The sequence below is a fragment of the Quercus robur genome, chromosome 11 (genome assembly GCF_932294415.1).
Source record: "Quercus robur chromosome 11, dhQueRobu3.1, whole genome shotgun sequence".
NCBI lineage: Eukaryota > Viridiplantae > Streptophyta > Magnoliopsida > Fagales > Fagaceae > Quercus > Quercus robur.
Window position 1 is genome coordinate 47,395,596 of NC_065544.1, and position 25,061 is coordinate 47,420,656.

Below are 25,061 nucleotides of genomic sequence, written 5' to 3' on the forward strand. Positions count from 1 at the left end.
TATCAGTTTTAAAAATAATATGTTGTGGTGGATGACCATTAGAATGACTATTAGAAAAGAAGCAATTCAAATATAATCTCACCCTCATATTTCATTTTTCTTATCATTATATTTCCTTTATTTTACAACAGTTCTAATTAAATTTGTTGTGTCACGAGTCATGAGAGAGAGAAGCCTAACCGCATGCCAAATTGGTGCATAGAAGAAGTCAGAGAATTTCCCTCCAATGCAATTCCTTCCTTAACCCCTTTGAGCCAATATCTCACTAAGGCTTTACCCCATATAATCATAATTGTGCCAAATATCTTGCATCTCATAAAACTAAATACCATTAATAGTAATATCATTCTAGATGGAAAACAGAAATGGACCAAGACATTTCTAGTTTTGAAATTACACTTGCTCAATCTCAATTCTCAAACTATATTCATAACAATAAACCTAAATGGTTAGTCTTAACTTTTTTTTTTATATAATCTGCAATAGCATTAAACCAAACAAGGAGAATAAGAAAGGTAATCCGCCTTACAAACAGACTCAATAATAGAAGGGAGATTACCATTACCATTATGGTTAGTCTAAACTTGGTATTCACAGATAACCATATAGTTTAGTCCCATTTTCATTTTGTGTTAAAGAGCAGGCTTTTCCAAAAAGCTACCATCAATTTTTCTTTTCTCTAGGATTCATTTACCTTGTGCTTTATTCTTTCTTTTGGCTAAGATGGATGGTGAAGGAGTAGGGGACGAGGTGAAGATGATGACCCGAAAAGACAATACCATATCTGTTCGTGCAATCACCTTGCGTGTTCCCGGGTATCTGATCACCAATGTCCTGCTCATATGGAGCATTCTCTATGGACTTGAACTTGCTACTCAAACTAAAACATATACTGATGGCGAGTGGGATTTCCATGTTGGAGTTATAACCATGGTTCTTGGTTTCGTCCTTTTGTTTGTTGAAATTCACACTCTAGCAACCACGTATCTAGAATTTCCAACAAGACAGTCGCAGCTACAAGAGAAGGAAAATGGCACCCATCAAGGTAGCAAATTGAAAGCTGACATATCTGTTTAGTTTGCTAGATTTTCATGTTGGATTTGTAACCAAGTTCATGGGTTTCGTGTTTCTGTTTGTTGAAATTCCCATTCTAGGAGACATGTATCTAGAATTGCCATAAAAGTTGCAGCAACAAGAGGAGGAAAATGGCAATCATGAAGGTAGCAACTTGAAAGCTGACATATCTATTTTGTTTGCGAAGATTAACCATACAAATAGGATCACCATATCAATTTAGCCCTTCGTTTCTCTCTCCCTTTATCCTATATTAAATTCAGATCCTACATAAATGGGAGCCTTATATATTTGGTATTTTTGAATCATTTTTTACTAAATGAATTGCATTGAGAAATATATAGAATGAAAAATTCTGGATAGGTTAGAAAAGCCAAGACGAATGCCACAAACTTATTTTTGTGGGATTTAGAACCATATAGATCCCCTACTAGCATAATTATATCATTAAAGGAAATCTAGTTTGGATTGCCTACTTTTACAACCCCATCGATACAAAAAACAAGTTGGTAGAAGCATAAATAACTGGAACTCCCTTGCCAAATAACAAAGGATATGTAACAATATAGTTAGTTGCCCGGTTTTGAAAGAATGTGTGAAACTAGTATCTCGAGTTTTTAAAACTCGAGATTCAATTAAAACTCGAGCTTTTAAAACTCGTTTTGCTCGGTTTGTCAATACGCTTACGTGGACAAATTTTCCAGGTGGACAAATTTAGTCATGTGGAAATCGAGTTTATAAGACTCGAAATATGCACATTATACACTACAATTTCAAACACCTACTCATACACTCTCTCTCAGTTCAAACACTCTCTCTCAGTCTCTCAAACACTCTCACTCAAACACCGAAATCAGTCATCCTCAACCCGTCAGCGTGCAACAAAAATCACCCTCACCCTCAAACGCTCTCCTCTTTCCTCACAATCGGCTTCAAACGATCCCCTCACCCATACCTTGAAAATCCCTTTTGTCCCTACCAACGGAAGTTCAGATTTTTTCAAGTTTGAAGGTATGTTTTTCTTATAAAAATTTGAGCTTTTTAAATAATTATTCCATCTGGGTTTAGCCCAAGTGTTTGTGTTTGATAATTTCCCTTGTTAGTGCTTTAGTTTTTCTTATTTTGTTACTTGTTGCATGATTTGGGTTGCTGGTACCCTCTCTCTCTCTGTTTCTCCAATTTTAGATTTTGGAATTTCATGATGTTACCTAGGGTTTTTTGTTTTTCAATTTCGTTTTGCATTACTTTTCTTCCTATTATTTCTCACCTAGGTTAAAATCCGAAGTTTGTGTTAATAAGGAAAGTGTTGTTGATTGATTTGAGGATGAAATCTGGGTGCTGGTTCCTCAACAGGAAAAATTATTGTAGTTAGTTGCATTTTATCGGCAGCCTTAATATCACTGTATTCAATTATGTGCGCTTATAAAATTGTGGTTCCCTCTTCTTAGTTTTTTGTTTGGCCATATAGAATATCTTACTTATACATTTTTTTAATAAAAAAACTGCCCTGTTAAAAGCTTCTTAAGTTAGTATATTCTTTTTAATATATTAACTACTAAATGAAAGCTGCAAATGTATTTATTCTAGGGTTATTCATGGATAAATTTTTTCAAGTTGACAAAACTTAGCTCCAAAACTTATCTCCAAGTTGTATTGTCTATAAATAAGTCTCTCCTTTTTCTCCAATTTTTATTTATTCTAATGGTCCTAGTGTTTCAAAAGGACCCCTTAAAATACTTGTGAAAAAGAGTGCGTAGTTTCTTCCAATGTATTAGGCTAGCTATGCCTTGGGGGTTTTTTTGGGTCTCCTTACTTTCCAATTTTATAATCAAGTGACTTGTAAGCATTTCATTTGACAAGATTAAAGAATGGTGTTTACATATTACAAATTTATATGATTTTTGCATTTCAAAAATAATTCCACATTTGCTTTTTCAAATTTTGTGATTTCTATGCTCAAAGCATGCTGATGTTTTGTAAAACATGAAAGCCATACTATGTTCCCATTATATGTTCCTGCGGAAGCTATTGCATTGTTGTAGCCATGTGCAGAGGAAACATATAATGCATGTCCTCTTGCTTTATGTCTTTAAGAAAAAAACTCAAATGTACATTAATCTTTTTGTTGGAAAAACTAATACTAATGAGCTCCAACTCATGGCATTTTCTCTCCATGTATGAATGGAGTATTAGTTGAGCTCCAACTCATGGCATTTTCTCTCCATGTAAGAATGGGGTGGAGGATGGGGTTGTGGGTTGAGAACTCATGTGGGCATGTGTTACTTACTGATATAAAAAAATCCCTTATCTGCTATCAGCTAGAGTTCTGTTTCTCATTGTTGTTGTTTTCTGGGTGCAGATCTGCAGAACACTTGCCTACATACATAATTGTACATGGTATTTGTCATCGTGACATCAAGCCACAAAACCTACTAGTAAGATTCTTCTTTCTGAAGAAGTTGGTGTTTGTTGCTCAAGACTTATTTTGCATGTGACTGTTGATTTGCATGAATGCATGATATCTATCATACTAATTCTGTGGGTTGACTAAAGCTTATTGAAGCCGGTCATTCATTGGCAGTTGCATGTTAAATTCATTTGCAAAAAAAAAAAAAAAAAAATGTATTACTTTGGTGGTATATATAGTGTATTGAAGACATTATTGACAAATCTATATTAATTCCAAGAAATGTTGATGGGGTCATATTGCACTTGTGCAATGGATATGTCATATATTATTATATGACAAGGAGGTTATGTGGCTTCTATGTCAAAATACATCTGTATATGTACACTAGTATGTGTACATATATAAACATGCATGCATACTTGTTTAAGTATAAGGAATATAGTTATTGTCCATAGTCATGAATATGCCTTTTACTTTCAGACTAGGAAGCACTGATGCAGATTCAAAATATACATATGATACAATATGGACATGGCAATAAATTAAATTTTGAAAACTTGGGATATGATACGGTAGAAATACTTTGATTAATAAAGAGAGTTGGGGATTTGCTTTTTGGATGGAGGAATTAGTTTAGTAAACATGGAAGCTCTCTTTGTTTGGAATATGGGTAATATGGGAGGGGATAAACAATTGCCCATTTAATGGCCGGAGTGGCAGTCTCAGTTACTGAGCTGAAATCCTTGCATTTGAGATCATTGTTTGAGTGGTCTCATATACTTGGCACTGGCAATATGCATTTTGTTGTAGATTATATAGAGTCCTTTTTAGAAATTTGCAATTTTATTGAATTGTTGTCTTGTTCCACAGAAAATAGGCAGTATTATTTTGAACATAACCAAATCTACAAAAATCTGTGGAAAAACTTATGACTCGCCTGCAGATAATTCTTTCTGTAGGGGTGCGAATGAAATGTGGATTGTTTCTGTAACTCTTTCTTTTCACTTCAAATTTTATGTTAATGATCTCACAGTAGCACTCTTTGCAGTATGGAGAATAAATGGATAAAAAAGTTTTCTTTATTTTATTTCTCATTCAAGAATCATATGGGCTTGTAATAAAAATTCAAATTTTAATTTTCTTTAGTGATAAAAAGCTTAATGGGTATTCCTTGCTATGTGTGTTGTTGGATGGCCAAATAAGTCTTGAAACATGTATTAAAGTTTATGAACCAAATATACGGTTAAGTCACTGTGACATTGTCTTTTGTAGTTGGATTTTAGCATCTTTGAGAAACTTTTGCTGTGTATTGCATGTGACTTGTTCATTTGTCACATTCTTTTGTAATATAATTATTTTATCTGTATTTTCCTTGAAAGATAGGTTTGATCACTTGGTTTGATCAGTTTGTATATAAGAATGTGGTCAACTGTAATTTGGGTTATTGTTAGATAGTTAACTTTTTATCATGCAAAAATTATAGATTTATGCTTAGTTGAATGATAGAAATCCTCAAAGATATGTCTGAATGTATTGCAGTAGCACACTTTGCAGTTTGGAGCCTCAGATCGATGAGGAGCTAGAGATCGTGCACCCTGGTCCCTAAAATGAGTCATTGTTGACGCGACAACGATATCATCGATCAGAGGACATTTGGAATGGCGAGGTGAAATATCTTCTAACAACCGCTTTAATTTTTACATTGTTTTTGAGTTTTAGCTAGCAAGTTCTTTCAAAGTTGTATATCTAGTTCTAACAACCGCGATAATTTTGTATCGATTTTGCATGACTCGGGTCCACTTACGTGCCGTGGTCGCACTAAGGAGATGGCACACATTTAGATGCAAGATAATCGGGTGATTGACATTATCAAGTTGGTAAGGCTAGAAGGATTGTTTAGGGCCCCTTCCAGAGAGATAGATCATTGCCTAATATCGGCCCTAGTTGAGCGATGGCGACCGGAGACTTATACGTTCCATCTTCCACATGGTGAGATGTCAATCACCCTACAAGATGTGGAGGTCATTTTTGGACTTCCTATAGACGGTGAGGTCTTGGTTGGGCCGACTGCTGTGGTGGATGGGAATTGGAGTCAACTGTGCATGGAGTTGCTTGGTTTTACTCCGGCGAATGACAACAAAACTTTGGTGGGGCAAAGAATTCTTATCAGCCGCCTTGTTGATGCCATTTCAACGCCACTGCCTCATGACACAACGGAGATTCAGATACACCAGTATGCCCGGTGCTATATTTTAACGCTAGTAGGGGATAAGCTTTTCATGGACAGGTCGGGAGATAGGGTGCATCTGATGTTCTTAGAGTTCCTGCGGAACCTTCGTGATCCACCACAGTATAGTTGGGGTAGTGGTTGCCTGGCCTGGTTGTACAGAGAGTTGTGTCGGGCAAGCGAGAAAGGGGCATCGCAGATTGGTGGGGCGTGCACCTTGGTCCAGTATTGGGCATGGGCAAGGTTGCCATTCTTGTGCCCGAGGATAGAGCCCCCACCTGGATGTGATTATGGCCCATGGCCATATACTCCACTTGCATTTAAGTAAGTCTTTTCCTGATATTTAGTGTGTTATGCAATGTACTCTTCTTAGTAACTAAATGGTATTATCGTATCTTATGTTATTCGCTCGTAACTGTAGGTGGGTACGGGTGCCAAGCCCGAAGAGTAGGCCATCCAGCACGGCCTTGATCCACTATCGCGAGCAATTAGTTACAATGTGAACAGACCAGGTAATAATATTCAACAATTCTGTTTGGTTATGTTAATTTCCCTTAAGAATATGATTGCTTCATCCTTTAACATATCTTCTGTTTTAATTTTTGTTTTTCCTTTTATCTATGTATTCTCCCTTGTTTCACATTTTAAGATGCTATGATAATTGTTTTTTGTTTCTATTGTAGATTGTGTGGCAGCCATATGAGGCAGACTTCGGCCACCTTCCTGAGTTCTGCGTTGCAGGGAGGGATACGTGGACAGCAAGGGTGTCGCTTATGTGTTTCTGCATAGTAGAGAGACACCACCCGGACCGTGTCCTTCGATAGTTTGGGTTGGCGCAGGAGCCGCCTGACGATGTTGTGTACGATGATAGATTGCATAGAATAGACTTACGTGGGAAGGTGGAAAAGAATTGGAGGGAGGAGCATGGACCGTATATCCTTTCATGGGATATGAGACGACAACAACTTTGTCATGCACCTCCTCAGACTGGTGAGATGCCCCACCATCATACCTATTACCACTAGTACCGTCCGGTCACTCGAAAGTATGTCGACCGCAACAGTGCTAAATTAGATATAATGGTAATGTGTTCTAATTAGATTTTATTGCCTGCTTCGTTTTTCTTTAGTACATGTATGAACGTAGAATCAATTGATTTCTTTTTTCAGCAAATCTGGTTTCATTTGACTGACATCCAATTAAAAACTTTCTGTTACATATAGTATTCTAATAAAACTGTTAATTCTTAGTTGAGTATTTGAGTAGATTAATAAGTACTATATTATCCATTCATTAATTGATACATAAATGTTTCAAATCTGATTGTACTGGTTCTTTCTCCGTTTCAAACAACTTTCCCTTATATTTACCATACAGATGGGTCCCATCAATACTGATAATCAGCTTACAGTATTTGAATCCTGATATGCATGGACCGAAAGACCAAAACACATAATGCAACAATACGGCGTCATCTTCATTGGTGGATGTGATACGATAAAACACTTGGGTAGTCGGGTCTTGATCAATATATGCCATTAGTAACTTTTGCAACCTTTGGTAAGACTCTTCCCAATTTCCAAACATCTTCGCAATCGCCTTTTGTTTCGCATCCCATACCTTGTAGTAAAAAGGCTTATGGCCATTATATTTCGTCTCTATCATAGATCTGAGATGCTTAACTGGGGTAGTGTAATCCTCACATAACTTTTGATGGATGTCTGATGCAATAAAATTACAACTCATCATTCTACCATCATTTTGCACTCCAATCGGTATACACGTGTGAGGACCCACATACACGGTGACCATCCATAGTTGGTGGCGATCGGGCTTCATAACTACGCAGACATACCACTTGCATGACTCATGCACGCATTTCGCACAAAGTTTTTTCGTCGTCGACCTAGTGATCGTAAAATGTTTGTTTTCCTTGAGGGCACAAGTTGTTAATACGCGCTTCACCTCCTCTTTATTGGCAAAAGTCAACCCTTTGCACAAATTCATCCCCTCTCTCCAAGTAGACACAAATGGCATCTCAATATGTGAAAGATCAACCATATTTTCCCAAGTATTTATAGAGAATGACAATGCAGGAGGTGCGTAGGCAGGGATTGTGTTCGTAATGTTTTGGACACTAATAACATTGTCTGCATAAGGTTCACTACCATCCAATGTCTCATCGTCATCAATGTCCCTCTCAAAGTCCCCAAGGTCCCCTCTGCCAATCGTGTCTTCATACTCATCTTTATCGACAAAATCTTCACCGTTAATGGCAATATTCTCATCAACATAGTCGTCATCATCATCGTCATCATCATCATCATTATTAATGGCAGTAGTCTCATCAACATAGTCGTCGTCGTCATCATCATCATCATCGTCATCATCATCACCATCGGCATGAACATCACCATCGGCATGAACATCATCATCCTCTACATGTGTAGAATACTTATATTGAGCATCCGGAACCGTAACCTGTAAGCTTGTGGTTGTTTATTGGATATCCTCTTGCCAGACTGCATGCGGCTCCAACTGTATGTACAACTTAATGTTAGTTACTTCAGCTATTCTCTCCAACTTGTCAAACATGATCTTTACATATTTGTTTGTTTCTATCGCCATATACTTGTAATTAATCTGGTGCTTCAGGATTTCATTTGGCATACGATAAGTAATTCGTATGTTGTGCACAACAGGATTCTCACACAACTCTTCCATGACAATCTTCTTCAATTCGTCAAGGGTCTTCAACTTACGATCAATTTGGGTATAATAGGTCTTTATACCCGGCCCTTCAAATGACAATCCCTTGTTCGCATTGGCATTCTTAAGCGGATCGCCATGGTATAGGATTATATCAATTTCAGGCATTGTGAACCTGTTCAAGTCAAGTTACTATGTTAGTTAAATCACATAGTCATAAAGTGGGGGAAAAAACAGTAATGTGATCTTAAGGCTGAACATATTCAAGCCAGAATTTTCATAGGTAATTACTAGTTTTATAGCCATTATGTAACTTATGGTACCCATGGTTCTAAGTTTGGCTTCAGAAGAAAATTTGAAACATATCTAGTGAAGCAACCCTAAGTGCATCAGTTAATGTTACTTGACACCATACATGTGATGCTATTACTCACATCTAGTTTTATCCAAAGCATTAACAAGTTTTATCCAATGCATTAACTGATTAATGGCAAGTAATGGCTTGTTCAAGCTTTATGATACCCATTCATTACATTCATTCACTACTAATGATGAATAAAGTCAAAAAAACTTGTAAGATCATGATAAAAATAAAAGCCTAGAAATGATGAATAAAATTTTGATAACAAAATGGGCAAATAAATACTCAAAAATTAACACTAACAAAACAAAGTTCTATAATTTACAATATTGGAAAATTAACTAAGTTATGTCAACTATCTATAAAATAAATAGTCAAACTCAACCCACACCCATAAACAACTAATACCCAACTACAATAACAATCAAATAAGCAAACCTTTACCTGAGATATGAATTTGTTGAGAGGGAAAAGCAGTGAGAGAGGTAGTGTGGTGAGTGTGAGTGAGAGGCAATGTGGTGTGAGAGTTATGAGTGAGTGAGAGAGTTAGTGAGGCTGAGAGACTTAGTGAGGATGCTCTGTTTTTGGGTGAGAAGGCTGGGTGAGGAGCTATCTGTGAGCACTTGTGTTATATGGGCTGAGTGAAGAGTGTAATTTATATTATTTTGCCCACTGGAACTCGAGTCTTTAAGACTCGAGTTCCTTGAAATTCATCATCAAATATTTCTTTAGTTCTAACACTATTTTCTCTAAGCGTGTAATTTTTTTTTATTTTGCCCAGAGGAACTCGATTTTCTCTAAGAAAATCGAGTCTTAAAGACTCGATTTTTGTTTTGTGCAAAACGAGTCTTTAAGACTCGAGATCCAGGTGTTTCAAATGTGCCAACTCAGCAGCACAAAGAGGCAAAAAGCGAGTCTTTGAAACTTGCTTTTCAATGTAGATTTCGAGTTTCTAAAACTCGAGATGCTACTTTCCTTTATTCTTTCAAATGTTACCTAACTTACTACATACTTGCCACTCACACTACTATTCTGCCCATTCCGTCTAAATAACTGCTGGCAAATAGAACCAGTAGCATGATCTTTTCATGATATTTTATACACAGCACTAACAAAGCCAAACAAAAAAGTCTTGTTTCCAAAGGTATATCCTGTAAGCTTTTCCACCATTTGCACTCATATCTCTGCTTTACTTGTACATTATTTTGTTTTAATCTCTTCAAGTATTCTTAACGAAAATATCACAATGTGAACAATGAAGCAGTGAGGGAGATGACAATCGGTGAAGTTATTGTCACTATCCTTGTGGACGTGATCATAGTCTCCATGCTGTTGTGGATCATTTTTACTGCACTTGGATTTGCGGGGGAACCTATAGGCGATGGCCCAGACGATTTATACCATTTCCTAGTAAGAAACTTAGTCGGAATTGTCACCACGCTCCCCGGTATATGCTATTTGATGTATGGACTAGCAATAATGTTGGTGCTAGCACTAGATTTGTCTAGCAGGTTGCAGCAGAAAGAGAAAAAGGGAAGTAGCATTCTTGAAGGCCAAAACACAAATATTACTGAGTGTCTTGTTTAACGTTTCTCAAAAAAAGTTTGACATTACAAATTTGTACTGCACGTTGTATTATTGTGATGCTATGCTTGAACTATTTCCATCTTATATTGAAATACTAAATTATGACTTCACTCTTCAGGCCATGCACAAGGTCAATTCATGGTTTGGGAAACTATCTTGAATTAAAAAAAATCTCTTCTTATTTTATGATCAAATGTATTAGCTCTCTAAAGATGCTCATCCCCAACCTTATAATTACTTGCCAAATCACTGTTACAAGGTTGGAGGAAATCCGTACATAAAATAGCTCTTCTATGTCTAGCACATAGTAGCTTTCATATTGTCCTCCCAAGCTTCAGTGACATCCACTGATCACTTACAACTAAGGGTTGTGCTCTCATGCAGAGATTCAATAGGGAAGCAAAGATCACATCTACACCATATATATCATAAAAAGACTAGTCAAGTTACAATTAGATGTCTTTATAATCTTAGTTCAACCTTAGTATTCAAAGCATTTACATCAATTTGTGCAAAATATTTTGTTTATTTTAACATAAGAATTTATTTTTTTATATTTTACATACTAACTTTTCAAAACACCCCCATTAAATTATCTATTTTACATAATATTTCATTAAAATGTCAATTTTCTTGATTTTTTAGTTGTTTCTTTTTCTTCACATACAACAAGTGGTGGCTCCAGAAATATTTTTTAGGGGGATCATTCAAATTCGTGTTGAAAATAACCTCTTTATAAATAATATTTTCTTATTTCATCTTGATCGTTAGGATAATAAGATAGATCTTTTCTTGTAAGTCATGATTCAATGAAAAATTTTTCAAGTCAACACGAGTTCTCTTAGAAGATAAATCTTAGGTAGGAGATGAATCTTGTTGTACACATGATTTCCTTATCAAAAAGTTATCCAAAGTACTAGCAAGGGAATAAAATATAAACTATAAGATAGAAATCTCACTTTACCTTAATTTAAGTGTACATGTGTGTGAAACTCCTTTCTAGAGACTTAAACCCTAGTCCTTACAATGATGGGCATATTGTTTCTTAATGTAATGAGAAAATATTAATTATTGTTATTAAGATTAAATCTTGAAAATTATCTATTATCTCTTACTATAATAATGTTATTAATTATTGTCTTTAAGTGAACTTTAATTATTATTTCTTATAATATTTTAATTTTTTTTTTTTTTTGTCTTTACTCTTTTCAATTATTTTATTTAACAATTCAACTCGATTTTGACAACTTATTGGTTTTTGTAATCCGTTAAGAAGAATTTTTATTGTATCTTTTGCATTACTCTATTAAAAATTTAACACAACAATACAATCATTAAGAAAAATATATATATATCTTCACTCCCCACTGTCCCAACCTCACTTCTATTTCATCTTGGTATGAGTGCTCTAATCAAATCCAAACAATCCCCTTTCATTTTGTGTAAAGAGCAGGCTTTTCCAAAAAGCTTACTTCAATTTTCCTTTTCTCTAGGATTCATTTACCTTGTGCTTTATTCTTTCTTTTGGCTAAGATGGATGGTGAAGTAGCGGGGGCCAAGGTGAAGACGATGATCAGAGAAGATAATACCACATCTGTACATGCAATCACCCTGCGCGTAACCAGGTCTTTGATCACCAATGTCCTGCTCATATGGAGCATTCACTATGGACTTGAACTTGCTACTCAAACTAAAGAATATATTGGTTGTGAGTGGGATTTCCATGTTGGAATTTTAACCATGGTCCTTGGTTATGTCCTTTTGTTTGTTAAACTTCACAATCTACTAGCCATTTCGGCAGAACAGTTGCTGCAACAAGCGGAGGAAAATGGCACTCCACAAGGTAGCAACTTGAAAGCTGACAAATCTGTTTAGTTTGCCAGATTTTCATGTTGGAGTTGTAACTTGTAACCATGTTCATTGGTTTTGTGTTTCTGTTTATTGAAATTTCCATTCTAGCAGACATGCATCAAGAATTTGCAGGAAAGTTGCAGCAACAAGAGGAGGAAAATGGCACTCATCAAGGTAGCAACTTGAAAGCTGACATATATATCTGTTTCGTTTGCAAAGAGTAACCATGCAAATAGGATCACGATATCAATTTAGCCCTTCATATCTCTCTCCCTTTATCCTTTTATGTTAAATTCACATCCCGCATAAACGGGAGCCTTAGATAGTTATGTGCTAGGTATTTTTGAATCATTTTTTATTAAAAGAATTGCATTGAGAAATATTTAGAATGAAAAATTCTGGATAGGTCAGAAGAGCCAAGATGAATACCACAAGCTTATTTTTGTGAGATTTAGAACCATATAGATCCCCTACTAGCATAATTATCATTAAAGGAAATCTAGTTTGGATTGTCTACTTTTACAAACCCATCGATACAAAAAAAGTTGGTAGAAGCATAAATGAGTTTTGTGTAGGATTCTATTCATGACATTTTATACACAGCACTAACAAAACCAAACAAAGTCTTGTTTCCATAGGTATATTTTGTAAGCTCTTCCATCATCTGCACTCATATATCTGCTTTACTTGTACTTTATTAAAAAAAAAAAAAAATATATATATATATATATATATATATCTCTCTCTCTCTCTCTCTCTCTCTCTTCAAGTATTCTTAATGAAAATATTACTGTGTGAACAATGAAGCAGCAGGGGAGATGACAATCCATGAATTTATTGTCTGTCTCCTTGTGGTCGTGATCGAAGTCTTCATGCTATTGTGGATCAGTTACACTGCATTTATTCTTGTACCGGTACCTATAGCATACCCAGACGGCCAATACTCTATCTACCAAGTCATAATAAGAGTCTTAGTTGGATTTGTCACCTTGTTCTTGTGTTCCTTGTATTTTTTTATTGTACTTCTAATAATGTTGGTGCTAGCAAGAGATTTCTCTAGCAGTTTGCAGCAGAAAGAGAAAAAGGAAGCAGCATTCATGAAGGCCACAACGCAAATGTTGAGTGTCTTGTTTAACGTTTCTCAAGAAAAGTTTGACACCACAAATTTATACTGCATATTGTATTATTGTGATGCTATACTTGAACTACTTCCTTCTTATTGAATAACTAATTAAATTATGACTTCACTCTTCAGGCCATGCACGAAGTTAATCCATGGTTTGGGAAACTATCTTGCATTAAAAAAATTCAAGATTTGTTTGGGAATCTCTTCCTAATTTATGATCAAATGTATTAGCTTCCAAAAGATACTCATCTCCAACCTTCTAATTACTTGCCAAATCACTGTTACTAGATGGGAGCAAATCCATACATGAAATAGCTCTCTATGTCTAGCACATAGTAGCTTTCAATATTGTCCTCCCAAGCTTCAGTGACATCCATCAATCACTTATGACTAAGGGTTGTGCTCTCGTGCAGAGACTCAATGGGAAAGCATAGGTCATTTCTACACTATATCCTAAAAAGACTAGTCAAGTTACTATCAGAGGTCCTTATAATCTGTTATATAGCTCTGTTCAACCTTAGTATACACTCAATGTGAGACTTGAACACACACACACAATCTAATCTAATCAAATTCAAACAAACCAGGTTTCACAGAAATAGTTACCTATTTTTTAAAACATGACAAACTTCATCTCCTTACATCTGATTTAGCTACCAAGGAAGCTGAAGGAAACTGATATTTTCATTTATATGCCTTCAAACTAAACTGCAACATATAAATGTATAAATTTTTTCCCCAAAAGAATGGGATAAAAAGACTGTCAAATTTCTCCACAACCAAAAAGAGCATCAAGGGAATCACTTAAAAAATGAATATTTTATTCCAACAAAGAGAACCCAAAACAAATAACGAGTCCGCTACATTTGAAAAAGAAATTACTATGAGATATAATATATATATATATAGGAGTGAACTTGAGGACCTCAATCTTATCCTAAAGAACGTTAACAACCTCATTTTATACATAAATTCCAGCATGATAAACTGTTTAGTCCAGAACCCGTTCATCAAAAAAAGTTTAGTCCAAAACCCACCTAACTGTACTTTGTTCAGGTTTGCCCATCCCCACCCCACCCCCAATCCCTATATATATACACACACACACATCCCTTAAGCCTTAGACAAGAGAGTAAGAATTTCTTTTCTTTTCTTAATAATATTGTTGTAGCTGATTTACAAGCTCTTTAATTATAAATGCAATGATCTTTTCCTCAACCAAAAAAAATAAAAAATGTGGTGCCTAACATTTTAATGTTTAACACTTAGAAACTCAAGATCCCATTGGATACAAAACTTCTAACTGATATAATCTAATATATTATATTGTTACAACAAAATGTCACCATATCAGAATATGGCACAGCAAGAAACTGAAATTGGCACATAATTTGGCTTGAAAAGCTTACAGGGTTGGTTTTTTTTTTCTTAGGCAGGAACAAGATATGTTAGTGGATTCCTATTCGTGTTATCTTACTTGTGACTAATCCATAGAATTTGTTGTCATATATGAATCATGTTTTGTTGTACATAATGTGAAAACTAACAAGGGTGAGGAGTTAGAAGAGCTAGAAAACAAAAGCGATTGCTGAATTCAGATGATCAGAACAGTGGTAAAAACAGGATTGAGGAAGATGAAGATACTCTATATGTAGTAAGCAGGAAAATTACTTTCTGGATTGAGAGGGTTGCAATAATTGCTTATACATTACCAGATTTATCAGTTGATCTGCCACTGTGTTCTAATTGTCTAATCTGTGTTACCTACTTCACTTCATCTATGGTTTTGGTTTTCCATTTTTTGTTTCTATTTGTATTAGTTTGAATCTAAGATTTGAGTAATTTTGATTGGTGACAGGATTATGTAATGCAGTTTACATAACATACTTCATAAAACAGTCAGCGAAACTAGTGCAGGAGATCATTGGCCTTTGTTCTAGAACTGCAGGCTGCCCTAATTCCAGAGTAAGTGCTCATGAAGTCATGCAATGGTATAAATGGTATAGCCAGTGGGCTTTCCATGTTAGGAGTTGTAACCATGTTCTTTGGCTTCGTTTCTGGCTCTTGGAATTCCCATTCTAGCAGACTTGTTTCTAAATTTGACAGAACAATTGCAGCAAGAAGAGGAGGAAAATGGCACTCATCAAGGTAGCAACTTTAAAAGCCGGCATCGGTTTTAGTTTGTCAGGACTCATAGGATCACCATTTTAAGTTGGCCCTTCATTTTTCTCTCCCTTCATCAGTAAATTCAGATCCCGCATAAAAGGAGACTCATATATTATGTCCAACCTTTTTCTTATACAATAATTTTCTAGTAAATGAATTGCATTGAGAAATATCCAGAAAGAAAAATTAAGGATTAGGTTAGAAGAGGTCAAAAGAGCCAAGATAAATACCACAAGCTTACTTTTGTGGGAGATTTAGAATTCCTTACTACCAAAATTATCATTAATGTAGATCTAGTTTGGATTGTCCTGCACAACCTCGCCAATAGAAACGTTGGTAGAAGCATAAATGAAACAGAACCAGCAGCCAAGAGTTTCGTGTAGGATTCTTTTCATGACATTCTAAACACACCACTAATGAAACCAAACAAAGTATGAGCTTTTTCCACTATTTGCACTCACATCCCTACTTGTACATATATCTCTTCAAATTTTCTTAACAAAAATATCACTACATGAACAATGAAACAGCAAGAGAGATGACAAAGCATGAAATGATTGGCTGTATCCTTGTGAATGTGATCACAGTCTTCATGCTTTTGTGGGGTACTTACACTGGAATTAGACTTTCAATGGAACCTAGAGGAGACAGCAAATACCATTTCCTAACTTTCTCAATTGGAGTTATCACCATTGTCTTTGGTTTCATATATTTCATCTTTGGACTTGCAATAATGTTAGAGAGAAGGGGAAGCAGCATCCATAAAGGCCACAACACAAATGTTAAATGTTTGGTTTGACTTTGACAATTGACAAACAAATTTATACTGCATCTTGTATTATTGTGATGCTATACTTGAATTATTTCCTTATCATTCAAATAATTATTGGAATCTACAACAAAACGATCCAATTGATCAAGATGCACAATGAAGATGTATCCATATGATTTTGCACTTCTCAACAATTATGAGTTCAGGCCATTAAACAAAGTCAAACCATGGTTTGGGAAACTTTTTTTATTTGATAGTTACAACAAGGGAGGTGGATTCGAACCCTAGATGTCTCTATTTATAACACCTAGATTAGTCAATTGAGCTATAAGGCTCTTGGCAACCATGGTTTGGGAAACTGTCTTACATTAAGAAAAATTCATATTTTGTTTGGGCATCCCATCCTATTTTCTTACTGCTTTAGCTTTACACATCCACAACCTTATAATTACTTATCAGATCATGGTTACAAGATGAGAGCAAAACTTTACATAAAATAGTCCTCATATGATGTCTAGCACCTCTCTCCACTCCTATATATATATATGGTTGGCCAAAAGAAGAAAGGATGCACCACAAAATAGTTTTTCAAATTCATCTAGAGGATGTTTATATAATCCTAAGTGCTTAAGCCAACTAAACCCTACCACTACTATGAAAAGTCAACCACACAAACATTGTTCTCCCATTCCGTACTTTATGGACCATATCAGTGTTGATCAATAATTCATTAACCAAGATTCTATTTCCACTACCTCTAAAATTGTTTAACATAAAGCCTATCCCAGCTCATAATCTCATATAGCACTCCCAAGTTCACCACATCATTCCTCGGCTGTTCAACCTTCATCTTTGTTGTATTGCGGAGAAGATATTCTAGTTAACCTCCTCTTGATTTTTGACCTACTACTATACAACAGCAAGAACAACAACCAAGCCTTATTCCCAGAACTTTAGGGTTGATGACAATGGATCTTCAACAGACAAATTAGGGTCGATCGGCCCTATCCAAGACCACACTCTTTGTCAACTCATTTCCTAGTTTCTTACTCATACCACTCCACAACTAAGTAAAGAACTAAAGAGAACCCCCAATTCTAGTAACACCAATAGCAATCTAAACATGGTAGTCTCTCATAGATGTATGAATAAAAATGACAACTTGACAATGAAACAGAGCTTCAAGGAATCACATAAACAATAAAGCATCATATTTCATTAAAACAAAGAGAACCCAATATCCAAAAAACAAGTCTGAAACATATGAAACATTCACTAGTTGATTCTTAACAACTTTTTTTTTTTTTTTAATGACAAAATGTACAGAATCTGAGTACAAAAAACCATAGATGATAATAGAAGAAGCCCTCAGACCCTAAACTCAAAGACCCAGAAACTAAAAGAGAGAGAAAGTTAGATGAGCTTGAAAGGGAGAGGCCAAGGAGTGGACCTGGGGACCTCAACTCGGTCCTTGATACGCTCAATCTTCTTCTCCTTTTTGGGTCTCGAGTTTCCGTACGACCCTTTGAATCTCTTTCCCTTCTTGGTCTTCTTGTCCCCACGCCCACACACAATCGGCACTCCTACTCCCGATCCTGATATTGATGATGATGATGGTGGTGGTTTTAGGGAGCTCGAAGGTGGTCTATGTGTCATCATCACTCGCCGTGCTAGTGCGCCGCACCACTGCATCATAGCCATTTTCTTTGCCCTGAAAGCTTCACACTTCACAGTTGTTGTAGCTCAAAACTCATAACCCACTATGACTCCTCCACACTCTGAAAATGAAACGGTAGGGGTTGTGTTATGGGCCGGGCTAGGCCTCTCTTTATTCTACTACTTTTTATAATTGACACCAAAGGCCCAAACTCAATTCTCAATCAACTGATGAAGGTTTTTTTTTTCCCCCTTTTTTTCCAAATGAAAATAAAAAATCAAAATCAAAAGTATGGCATACAGAAAATTTTGAAGTATAAAATGGAGTACAAAAAGTATAATAGAAGATTTCTATTCAAGACCACCAATTTATAACAAAAACCAAAATGTCATGTTCTTAACAAAGATAGTCATTTTACTAAAATTATATTGTAAAAATTATACTACTTCGTAAAAGATGACTACCTAATTTGTTGTTATCTTTATCTTCTTTACTATACTTTGTTGATTTTATTTTTATAAATAGTTAAATATGATTGCATTTGAAGGTAGGACATTCATTTCAAATTTTATGATTGTTATTTATCATCAAATCAATAAATTTATGTATTACTATAAAATAAATAAATAAATAAAAACTAATTTTTTTATATAAAAAAATTGAAGGATAATTATTATTTAAAAAAAAAACAAATTAAATGTTCATTATTTAATTTAATGATCTTCACTGTTTTTTTTTTTTTTTTTAAGATAAGAGACTTTTACTAATTAAATTAACTAAAATGTGTTCTTAATGTTTTATTTCTATTCTAAAATAGTACATAGTACTTCTATTAGAACTTTAAACATGATTGCCATGTAGTTAATAACAGAATTTAAATCAACCATCTTTATAGAGTTATGTCATTTTTGTTTTGAGGTTCAGGTTGGTTTAAACTTTAAATCAAACTCAAACCATTTTCATAGTTTGACTGAGGAAACGACTTGTATTGTATGTACACATACAGTCTATACTGTAGTCTGTATGAGCCAAAAACGACTTGTATGGTTGTATATGTCATGGTAGAAACTAGAAAGTAGAAACTCAAACACAAAATGGGTGATGGACATGTGGGCTGTGAGTGCTGTGGTTCCAAATAAAACACATCATAGAAATCGTGTACAAGTATCACTTTTTTCTTTTATCTTATCGACCTCGCTTTCGATATTATACACAGAAAGCACATTACTTGAACTTTTTTAAGTCTGAGAGAGCTTCATAGTTCAAACTTCAAAGTCAATTTCGATAATGGAGCTTTGCAGAGCTACTACTTTCTCATGGACTCACACAGTCTCTACCTCTCTTTACATCCCTCAACCCTCCTCTGTGAGCACCCATATTTGCATTTCTTTGTTTTTTCATCATTGATTGTACTTTATTAGTTATCACTTACTATTTGCTCATACAATGTCTTTTTTTTTTGGTGGTTAAGATGTGTGAGACTAAGAGATTCAAGGTTTGGTGTGGCTCTGATCAACCCCAGAAGGTAAACTATTTGAATATTTGGTTTTAACTATTAAAAGCTTGTTACTTTAAGAATCAAAGTATTGTAGCATGTTACACTGTCCTAGTTTTTCTTCAGTATGGGATAGTTATATATGATTTATTGAGAATTGGACTTGTTCTTCTTTACTGGAAGTTGTAGTTTTCAATAATTTGCATTACCATTTTCATTTAGATACTGGGTATAAAAGTTGTGATTGATATTAGTCACTTCCCATAATTACACTTGCAAGTTGGGTTTGTGACGGCCTTTACAGCTTAAAGTGCTTGAGAACATTCACACACTTCAGCAAGTTCTTTTTTTTTTCTCCCTGGTTGGTAAAAAATACTGGGGTTGCAACAATCATATGTTTGGCAAGATTATCTTGGTTCCTTGGAGATATAATTTACCTTCTACAGCTTGTTGTGGGCAAATCAGATGACTGTATCGGTGACTGGAGCCACAGGTTTTGTTGGTAGAAGATTGGTGCAGAGGCTGCATGCAGGTAAAACGTCTTTCTGAAGTATTTCTAATCCTACATCTATATTCAAATCTAGGTACATTGACCTTGGTTGATTGTGTTTTTTGATCAATTCCTTTCTTTCTATAGTTGTCCACAGTGACTCATTGTGTGACAATCATTTCTACTTGCAGTTATGGACATTCATCCATTATAGTATTTATGTAATGTCTGCCTAAATGACTTTGTGACATTTCATGCTTTATGTGGCACCTAAAGCACCTGATTTGAATGTTTTTGGGCATAGCTGATTGGTGAAATTACTCTTCAAATGCTTTTTTGATTGTGTACCTTAATTAAACTCCCACATATTGTTACCATGCACATCACATATAGGATAGGTATATCAGTATATGATTCACATTTCCTTATATCTCATAAAATGTGCAAATTCTCATTTTCTAAACTAGAAGGGAACAAGGTCGATTCAAACCACGAACCAATTCAATTCAAGGTTGGGTTGCGTCAAATGGTTCTTGGTTTCACCCAATAGGCTACATTGCTTCCTAACTCTGTCTACAATGTTGAAACTACAGATGATCTGTTTGGTTATTTTTTCTTTCTACTTTATATCATTTTGAGCTTCTTCATGATATGTATATATATAGTCAGGCTATCTATAATCTTCCCTTTAATCTACTTTTCAATGCAGATAATCATTGTATTCATGTCCTGACACGCTCAAGATCCAAGGCTGAGTTAATTTTTCCGGGTAAGAAGGTAATGAATATTTGAAGCCAGTTGATTGATTCTTTAAATTTGCAAAATTCAGGAAATATCACTATTTTTGAGTGATGAATGTTTTAAAAACTTGTATAACAGAAAAGCTTTTTTGGCAAGAGAGAAGGAAATGCTTTTATTTGTTTATATTCAGTTCATTTTCAAAAGAACTTAAACTTTGCTTTTATTTCTTATTTATTTTTTCATGCACATATATCCTTGTATTAATTGGAACAAAAAAAAAGGATGAGTATATTTTCTTTCTAGAATATGTTGACGTAATTCTTGAAATATTACATGGCATTTGTAGTCAAGGACTTTCCAGGGATAGTGATTGCAGAGGAGCCAGGGTGGAAAGATTGCATTCAAGGTTCAAATGGTGTTGTGAACTTGGCTGGAATGCCCATAAGTACACGATGGTCTTCTGAGGTCAGTTTGACTTGCTCATACAACCTGTTTCATATGATAGGGAATCCTCAGGGAGATGCACCTGGTCCTGGTGCTGTATCTAATCCAATGCCTCTAGAAGCATGTGTACAAGCTCTTAATGAGGGGCATGATCTTTCTCATGAGGATAATAGAATTATTAGTGTGGCTAGTAAATGACCCTTTACCTTTTGAGTTACACATAAATGGTAGCTACATTAAGAGAGGCTGCATACTACTTTAAAATATCTGCTGCTTACCTATCTTTACATTTTTTTTTGGGTCTTAATTGTAAGGTCTGCTACCACTTTCTATCTTGCTTATCACATCTACTTTGTCAAAAAGGCTTTATAGAGAGAACAAGTTGTCTACTTGATAAATTGGGATTTCCATGGCCATTATACAAGTGAAACCTGTCATGTATTTTACTGAATATTACTTGCTGTGGTCATCATTCTTGTGGCATGTGATGCAATTATGTGTTTTTGAGATTACTGTCACTCTGCAATAATGCTAGTGCCATTATATCTCATTATGATATTGATCATAGAACCATAGTGTATCACATCTCCCTTGAAGCCAGTGAAATCTGCTAATTTATTATTCTGCTACAGATCAAGAAAGAGATCAAGCAAAGCCGGATTAGAGTCACCTCAAAGGTCAGCTGTCATTGTCCTGTGCCAATCTGTTCACATGTGAAGAGTTATTTTTTTTGGTCTTCTTTGGGTTGAATGCAAAAAGTGATGAGTAGTTACAATTTCTCATTTCCAGTTCTTCATCTGACCATTTCAATTAATTTTGAAGGTTGTAGATTTAATAAATGATGCACCAGATGCAGTTCGGCCTACGGTTTTAGTTAGTGCAACCGCTGTTGGTTATTATGGTCTGCATCTACCACCAATTTTTCTATTTTTGTATGATTCTTTTAAAGATGCATATATTGTTCTTCTGCTTTAATTTGTTTGGCATATATTTTCAGTGATTAAAACATGTATAGGGTTGCCCAAGTGCCCAACTACAGATCATTCTTCGATATTAACCTGGAACTTATATTCCCAGGGAATTGATGTTATTCTTTTGTGTTTCAAAATAATTTCTATACTGCACCTTATGGAACATTTAATCATACCTTCAAAAAGTTCTGATTAATGTTCTGTAGTGTTTGATTTTACACCTGCTCAATAACCCAATCATACCTTCAAAGCTTGCACCTTATGCAAAGCTTTATGTACCTCTCTCTCTCTGGCATATGATATCCTCTTGTCTATATTTAGGTTTAACTTTTGGACCCCCTTATTATCTATAATAGATGCTTTACCCTTTTTATTCTTGTCATTTGCTCAGGCAGTAGCGAAACAAAAGTATTTGATGAAAAGAGCCCATCAGGAAATGATTACTTGTCTGAGGTATTAATTATTTTACCATCACCTGTTATGCATGATTTAATTTCAGTAAAACTTGGTCAAATTGAAAAGTATGCTCATATAAATTTCACTTGGCATTATATTTTCCAGTAGCCATTACTTCTATGGTCAATATACCAATCTGGAAGCTTTATCTTAACTACAGCCTCCTCCATATGATCTTCTCAGGTTTGTAGAGAATGGGAATCAACAGCCCTCAGAGTGAATAAGGATGTTAGATTAGCACTTATTCGCATTGGTGTTGTTCTTGGTAAAGATGGTGGTGCTTTAGGTATGACTAATCTTTTAAACCATTGCATTGTATTCTCATTGACTCTAGTCTCATGACTCCTGATTTTTATCATCAACCCAAAGAATACATATTGACCAATCTAGTGAGGCTGTCAGACTTGTGTGGCTTCTTGGTTGAATCAGGAGATAGTTTCTCATAATTATCTTTAGCATTCAATTTTTCTTATTTTCTAATAAAATTTTATCTGAGAAATGTTGTGACAACTTTTGATTTTATTCGATCAGACTCACAAACTTTACATGTCTTAGAGTTTTATAATACTACCAACTGATGCTTTGTTGTAATACTACCAACTGTTAAACATGAAGAAGCTTGTTTCAGTTGATGTATTTGCATTCGTATCTTTGATCATTTGCAGCTAAAATGATCCCTCTCTTCATGTTATTTGCTGGTGGACCTTTGGGCTCTGGAAAACAATGGTACTGTACTCGAGCTGTCTTTCATATAAGCTCAGTGTGTGACAATTATTTAGTACCAAGAACAATTTCAATATACATTTTGAGATGCAAGAATTTGCTTGATTTTGCTATTAAAGAAAAAATATTTTCAAATTGCTATTAGACAGTAACAGCATTATCAATGGGTTTTAACTTTAGATATATCAGTCTACTGAATAGGCCAAAATGTCTAATGAGATTACTTAGATTATGGCCATGTATTTATTTTCTCCATAATTTCAAATATTTGACTGTTCTCATAGTTTTGCAGGTTTTCCTGGATTCATCTGGATGACATAGTAAACCTAATATATGAAGCTCTATCCAATCCATCTTATAAAGGTAAATATTTATGATACATAGTAATGAATGTTTTGGGATTTGTTAAGCAACACTAAGGGAAATTAAAATATAGGAGTGAAAGTAGTATACTGGATGATTTCTCCAGCATACACCAACTTTTATTTGCTATGTTAAGTTTGCAAGCATGTGGAGAAAGCAATGTTAATGACATCTTCTTCTGAATTGTTGGTTACACCTGCACATCCTATTTTGGTAGTTTATTTTTATATTCCTATGCAATCTGATGCTTTAGAATTAATGTCTGTATTTTTCTTCATCCATCTCTTGTAATTTCAAGATAATGTAAAAGCTAAGACTTCTTTTCCCGTTAGCATTTCTTTCACTTTCATTGCATTGCATATGTGGTAGATCTAGCTGCAAAATATTTTCTCCTAGACCCGGTAGACCATTAGGCTTCTCAGCTTGTATTCTCTTTTCAGGGAAAAAAAATCCCATATTATTTTTTCCATGCATCAAGTTATTGTATTCTAGGCATCAACACTAGGTTTTGAGGCTTTTCAATAATATAACTTGGTTTCCAAAACCAAAATGCCAGGTGTTATTAATGGAACTGCGCCAAACCCAGTTAGATTAGCTGAAATGTGTGAGCATTTGGGAAAAGCCATGGGCAGGCCCTCATGGCTGCCTGTACCTGACATTGCACTCAAAGCAGTCCTAGGAGAAGGTGCTTGTGTGGTAATAATTTACTTATTTTCTCTCATCTTCCTCTTTTTTTATCTTTCATTCTCTCTGTAATCACATTTTGTTGAAACACATTAACTGACCTCATTGCAGGTTTTGGAAGGGCAGCGGGTACTTCCTGCTAGGGCCAAAGAATTGGGTTTCCCATTCAAGTATCCTTATGTGAAAGATGCACTTAAAGCAATTCTTTCATAAGAAAGACAACCAGGATATTCTTTATTCTTTGGATCAGAGGGTATAAGGATACAGCAAACATTAAGAAATATGTAGTTAGAATTTAGCGATCAGATCAAGTGAGATTGAGGTCTGCACTGAAACTGAGTTGGTGTACAATGCTCTGAAATCGGTCTTTATTTTCCCATCATAATGTGTTAGGAATCCTTGAGCATAAGTTACTACTGTTTCCAATTTATGGTCTCTCAGTATTTTTGTATATCTACCACATTAGAGCAAGAATTCTTTCCAATCCTATCTATTTTTCAGATACACTACCAATCTGTACTTCTCATATGTTTGTATTTGGCACTTGCTGTCTTGTCCAATCCCATCTGTTCATATGGAGATCGTTCAGATTAATGAGTCCTCTCAAAAAGAGCAAATTCATGTTGGATGAGTTCCTAAAACGAGCTAAAGACAACAAGGTTTCAAGCAGTGGCTCTCAATTTCGTATGGGCTGGCTTTATTTTAAAAAATAGCCTATTTAATGAATAGCAAATTAATGTTATCAAGTGCTCCA

General features: G+C 35.1%; 3 protein-coding genes across 3 annotated transcripts; 2 read left to right on the forward strand and 1 right to left on the reverse strand.

Annotated features, from left to right (window-relative positions):
* Positions 1-5,337: 5,337 nt before the first annotated feature.
* LOC126706003 (serine/threonine-protein phosphatase 7 long form homolog) lies at positions 5,338-6,223 on the forward strand. The gene is made up of 2 exons (XM_050405248.1): positions 5,338-6,035; positions 6,133-6,223. The coding sequence occupies exons 1-2, from the start codon at positions 5,479-5,481 to the stop codon at positions 6,212-6,214; spliced, it is 639 nt and encodes a 212-aa protein (XP_050261205.1). The 5' UTR covers positions 5,338-5,478; the 3' UTR covers positions 6,215-6,223.
* Positions 6,224-17,469: 11,246 nt separating this feature from the next.
* Positions 17,470-18,084, reverse strand: LOC126706707 (30S ribosomal protein S31, mitochondrial). The gene has a single exon (XM_050406245.1). It carries the CDS (start codon positions 17,982-17,984, stop codon positions 17,697-17,699), a length of 288 nt encoding a protein of 95 aa, XP_050262202.1. The 5' UTR covers positions 17,985-18,084; the 3' UTR covers positions 17,470-17,696.
* A 1,036-nt stretch (positions 18,085-19,120) lies between these two features.
* Positions 19,121-24,850, forward strand: LOC126705297 (epimerase family protein SDR39U1 homolog, chloroplastic). Its single transcript, XM_050404190.1, has 13 exons — positions 19,121-19,305; positions 19,412-19,465; positions 19,901-19,967; positions 20,635-20,694; positions 21,013-21,131; positions 21,743-21,787; positions 21,933-22,011; positions 22,473-22,534; positions 22,721-22,823; positions 23,203-23,263; positions 23,553-23,623; positions 24,180-24,319; positions 24,419-24,850. Exons 1-13 carry the CDS (start codon positions 19,228-19,230, stop codon positions 24,518-24,520), a joined length of 1,041 nt encoding a protein of 346 aa, XP_050260147.1. The 5' UTR covers positions 19,121-19,227; the 3' UTR covers positions 24,521-24,850.
* The last annotated feature ends 211 nt before the right edge of the window (positions 24,851-25,061 follow it).